This window comes from Orycteropus afer, unplaced genomic scaffold, assembly GCF_000298275.1.
Source record: "Orycteropus afer afer isolate SDZICR_OR568_19922 unplaced genomic scaffold, OryAfe1.0 scaffold00003, whole genome shotgun sequence".
Lineage (NCBI taxonomy): Eukaryota > Metazoa > Chordata > Mammalia > Tubulidentata > Orycteropodidae > Orycteropus > Orycteropus afer.
Genome location: NW_006921590.1, coordinates 14,115,255 through 14,120,870, shown reverse-complemented (window position 1 = coordinate 14,120,870; position 5,616 = coordinate 14,115,255). Strand labels below are relative to the sequence as shown.

Sequence of the window (5,616 nt, the reverse complement as noted above, 5' to 3'; positions counted from 1 at the left end):
CCTTGGGTTTCCGAGGCAGTATCACTACGGAAGTAGGATTGCCCAACCTTCCATAGTGATACCACCTCGGAAACCCAAGGGGGGTCGCTATGGGTCAGAGCTGACTCGATGGCTTTTTTTTTTTAATCACTTAAATTGAGCTTCTTATATACCAACCCCAAATCTAAATTTTTAATATATTAACTCATAGAATCATTGTCATACATCTATTAAGTGGGTTAGATTATTAGCTGCATTGTACAAATGTAGATATTGAAGTACATGGGAGTTAAGAGACTTACACAAGGTCACCTCAGTGATCAGTGGCTTTGCTGGAATTTGAACCTAAGGCAGCCTAGCTATGGAGTCCACTTGACCACCATGCACTGCAACCTTTGCCCACAAAAAAATTATCTAAAATATTTTAATTGTATAACCCATCAAAGTAAGAGATCATGAAGTCTAACTTATTTTAAAGAAAAAGAACAGGAGCAGAGCATTTAGGGAGTTACATTCAGGGTCATGTAACTCCACATATCACCTATTTTTGTTTAAAAGCAAACAATACTCATAATCAGTCAAATTAATCATTTTGATTTTCATGTTTACCAAAGCACAAATCCAAAGTTTTAAACTCAGCCTTTTTCAATTTTCTAAGAATTTTACCTCAATTCCTCTAAAGCCCATATGGGTACCTGAGTGACAGGATGCCTAGTGGTCTCAGAGGCCAGATAAGGTCCCCTTGATGGACCGTCTCTCAGGTATCTGGGAAGGCTATACGCCGAAGTGACTGAATAAAAAGACAGTCAAGGACATCAGAGAAAAGGAGCCCAGGAGACTTTAGTTTGGTCATTTAAAAATAAGAGAGTTTGATTCTAAGCAATTCTTTTTCTTCCTCTTATTACAACACTCAGAATTAGAAACTTATACTTTGGAAATGTTATCTTTCTCCACCTCCACTTGTCTCATCAATTTAAAAATATAGTTGCTATGGAAAATTCTTCACCCCAAAAAACGGAAAGATCATTTTAATTCTTCCTTGCCTTTTTGTGAGGAACTAGCCTCTAACTCTATTACCTGTCTGCCAGTTTTGTATTGCCGTGGCTTTCATGTTGCTATGATGCTGGAAGCTATGTCTCCAGTATTTCACCTACCAGCAGGGTCAACCACAGTGGGCACGTTTCAGCGCAACTTCCACACTAACACTGACTATGAAAAAACGCCTGGGGATCTACTTTCTGAAATTTAGCCCATGAAAATTCATGGGCCACAGCAGAGCGTTGTCTGACTTGCTTGCTTTGGACACCTCATAACCAAAAAAACTAAACTCACTGCCTTCCAATCAGATCCAACTCATAGCAACCCACCCTTGGGTTTCCGAGGTGATGTCACTACAGAAGTAGGTTGCCCAATCTTCCTTCTGAGGAGCGGGTGGTGAGTTTGAACCACCAGCCTTCTGGTTAGCAGTCAAATGCCTTAGTACTATGCTACCAAAGCTTCTCATAAGGCAGAATAAATCACTAGAGAAGGATATCATATGCAATGAAGGAAAGAGTTATCAAGGGTGAAGAAGACCCTTGGTGAGATGGATTAGCATAGTAGCTCCAATGATGAAATTGAATGTGCTGCTTATTGTGAGGAGGATACAAGAGTGAGCAATGTTTTTTCTATTGTACATAAAGGAGCTCTGATATTATAGTGCCTAAGGCACTTGACTGCTATTCAGAAGGCTGGCAGTTCAAACTCACCAGCCACTCCTCAGAAGGAAGGTTGGGCAATCTGTTTCCATATTGATACCACCTCGGAAACCCAAGGAGGGGTCGCTATGAGTTGGGTCCAACTCGACAGCACATAACAATACTTTACATAAAGTCACCATAAGTTGGAGTTCATTCAATGGCAGCTAACAGCAATTTAAAAAAAAAAAAAGAAAAAGCTGCTGTTGAGTTGATTCCAACTCATAGCAACCCCCACTGGGTTTCCAAGGCAGTAAATCTTTATGGAAGTAGATTGCCCAGTCTTGCTTCCATGGAGTGGCTGGTAGGTTTGAGCCACCAACCTTCTGGTTAGCAGTCAGATACCTTAGGCACTGTGCTACCAGAACTCCTTGCTAACAACAATAGCACCTATACATATATATTAGTTGCCATCAAGTTGATTCCAACTCAAACTCCCTGTGACAAAGTGCTATTAAAGAAAATAAGATTCTACATCTATGTCTTAAATAAAATTAATTAAATTCCAGGCACAATTAAAATATAAAATCCATCATCGAGTAAGATATTTCAATAGGAAGCCAGATTATTTAGATCACTGGGTGTTTAGTGACCTCCCATCTTAATCCACTTTGCTTTGGCTGTGTTGACAGGTCCTGTCATTGACAAGCTCAGACTTGCTTTATAAAAACTACTGAGTGTGGAAATAGATGATATTATAAAACAATGTCAATTACTTGTTTCTAACCTTTCCATCCTTGGTTTAATTTTCATTCTCAACCATTTACAGAGGAAGTCTCTATTCTTTCAGAGAATACATATGGTGCCAGCAACAGAATATTCCTAGAAATATGAATGATAAACGTGTTTCTCATAAGGCTTTGAAAGAAAATGATGAACATGTGTTTGGACAATGGAAGAAAGGTGATGGTTTTTTATGTAGTGGCAAAGAACATGACTGAATTGAGTTCAAATGTTTGGCGGAAAGTAGAACTTGTAAATGATGAACTTGGACATCTTGCTGATGAGATTTCTAAGCAAGATCTTAAAAGCACTATTTAGTTTCTACTTACCACTTAGAGGAAAATGCAAGAGGAAAGAGAAGGGCTTAAAAATGAACTGTGCAAAATGAAAGCATAAAGATTTGGAAAAATTTTTGTGCAAACTAAGTATACGTGTCCTAGAATGTTCACCAAGTGTATTGTTGTTGTTACGTGCCATTGAGTCAGACCCGACTCACTCCTTGGGTTTCCAACGTGGTATCACTATGGAAGTAGATTGCTCAACTTTCCTTCCAAGGACTGGTAGGTTTGAATCACCAGTGCCCCAAAAAATGTGTGTTGTAAATTCTAGCTTCTATGCTCGTGGTTATAATCCCATTTGGAAATTGATTGTTTTTGTCACGTGAATGAAGGAGGATTAGTACAGGGTGTGTGTCTTGAGTTAATCTCTTTTCAAAAATGAGAGAGATTAAAAAAGCAGAGATGGAGGAAGAGAGATGCCAGGCCACATGAAGAAGCTCAAAAGAGACAAGTTTTCTTCAGAGTTGACAAAGAGACAAAACCTTCCCCTACAGCCAGCCGGCAACCTGAATTTAGCCTTTTATTCTCCTAAACTGTGAGATAATAAATTTGTTAAAGTCACCCATTTGTGGAATTTTTATTATAGTAGAATTAGTTAACTAAGACAATGAATATTGTCGATCTGCCAACTTACAACATGTGAAGAATGAAAATAGCGAGTAACTGAACTTATGCTGATAAGATTGGTGAAGTAACTGAACTTATGCTGATAAGATTGGTGACAAAGCTCCCTCAAAACTAGGGAAATCATTTAAGAAAGGCTATTGAAGAGGAATGGCATCTCATTAGGGGCAAAAAAAAAAAAAAAAAAAAACATTAAAACTCTAGCTACCAGAGCCCTGAAGTATTTAGTCTTGGGAAGAGAAAAAAAGTACTCTATACATGAAATGGATAACTATTATGATAATCAGGGTCCTCTTTATTAAATTAAGAAAGAAGAGATTTGAAAATTAAAGTATATAGCCAAGATAGAAGAAACACGCATTTATATTTTTAGGTATCTGCTTGAATTCCAATGTTCTCTTCAATAAATTCATTAAATTTCAATTTGAATGTATTCCAGCAAAATAATAGAAATGCGTGTGTTACCCAGAAGACACTAAAAGGGAAACAAGTCATGAACAACCCAATCAGATCAAATTACTATTCCTTTTCCCTTGAACAAGTGCTTGGCTCTGATACATACCCAGGCAGACAACTAACTATAGCATGGCTTTCAGACAAGCTATGGGATAAAAGATATAGCAAGATGGAGGACAGCGGCTGAAATCATCTCTGGCTTTCAACATTTTCCACTGCTCTGGCAGATGCAAATTTGGTCACGGTACTTACCGCATTAAAATTAGGAAAGAGGTTGACTGCGGCCGCAGTGTCAAGAGGAAAAGGAAGAAACGGTTTAATATCCAGCGATGGTTGCAAAGGAGGGGCTGGTGGACGGACCAGGGCTGGGAGAGCAGGGCTCTGGCATGTACCACCTGTAAAGAAGAGAGGAGAGAGCAATTAGGGACACCCTGCATAGGAAAAACACCAAGCTTTATGGGTCACAGGAAAAACAAGGTGTGGAGTTTATTGATGTCAACTGGAAACTGGCCAAATGAGCAGATATGCCATTAGACAGAGAGAGCGAGTTGACTGATTCTCTCTTCTTCAGATTTTAACTATCTAGTTATACAAATGACAGTTAACATTTCAAACAGGTCCCCAACCTGGCTTCCTATCCCTTTGTTTCCCAATTCCCTCTGGATTGGATCAACAAAATACCTATTGCAAACAAGATCCCTAGGTGTGTAAGGAAAACCCCTCAACTGCACCCCTATCCATCTTTGAAAGCAAACTTCTGCTCAGAAAATGGACCTGGTTTGAGTGATTATTTAACAGACCTGATCTTTTCCAACACATTCAGAACTCTGGCAGCAAGATGACATGAACTTTTGCACAGAAAAGAAACTTAACTTCAAACACAGGCAGCCATACCTTACTGGCCTGGCAACTGGAGAATTAAAATCCGGCAAGCGCAGTGCAACAAACAGAGTAATCCCAGAGCTGTTCAGCACTCCTATAGCTATGAGCTCTCAAAAACTGCCCATCTTTTTGCCAGATATGTGTAGGCAGAATTTAGCAGGCCACCAATGAGCAGGCAGTAGGGCTGTAACACCAACAAAGGTATTTCCTTTGCACACATATACAGCCAGCTGCTCTGTAAAGGAGCACACACCTTTCCCCGGTTATAGGACACTACAGCACTCAGAAGCTGGAAGGACAAAAGACCAATCTCAGTGTTCAGAGTCCTCCTCACTTTGGTAATATTCAAAATCATCAATTTTCTGTTCATTAAAGGCTGTTTGAATCCTAGGAACTGTTAAAATATGCAAGCATTCTTCTAATCTGAGAGCCAAGCAGCAGACTGTAAAAATCTGCTGGTGAGAATCCAAGAGGCATTAGGAAAACAAAACACAGCAAGATTTTTCTTTTCTCATCGAAGAGAATTCTAAATGGACGGGAGGAGAGTGGTTAATGTATGTGTCACTTACTTGATATCATCTTGTTTTTAAAGCAAAGTAGAGGCAGGGTCCATACAAATTACCTTTACATTATGTCACAACCAACTCTCTGGCCAAATGCAAACAGCAGATCACCATCCTTCAAACAGTTACCCAAATATAAGATAAAAATGCTAAAAATGATTTTCCAAGGGTAAATCCAATCCCAATGGACCAGAGTATCTATTAACAAGGTGGGTGACTCAAGACCTACAACAGAAGCCATCAGCACAGATTTAATTAACCACACACAAGAGCTATCAGCTTTCCTGCTTCCAGGTATAAAATCAGCTGGAGCCA

At 39.3% G+C, this 5,616-nt stretch overlaps 1 protein-coding gene across 1 annotated transcript in view; it reads right to left on the bottom strand.

Annotated features, from left to right (window-relative positions):
• ZNF385D (zinc finger protein 385D) overlaps window positions 1-5,317 on the bottom strand; it is a 407,755-nt gene extending 402,438 nt beyond the window's left edge. Inside the window, exons 1-2 of the mRNA XM_042780314.1 lie at window positions 5,308-5,317; window positions 4,105-4,251 (exon numbers count right to left, since the gene is read on the bottom strand). Coding sequence (XP_042636248.1) covers window positions 4,105-4,251; window positions 5,308-5,317 — 157 coding nt within the window. The remainder of the gene's footprint in view (window positions 1-4,104; window positions 4,252-5,307) is intronic.
• Between the last annotated feature and the right edge of the window lie 299 nt (window positions 5,318-5,616).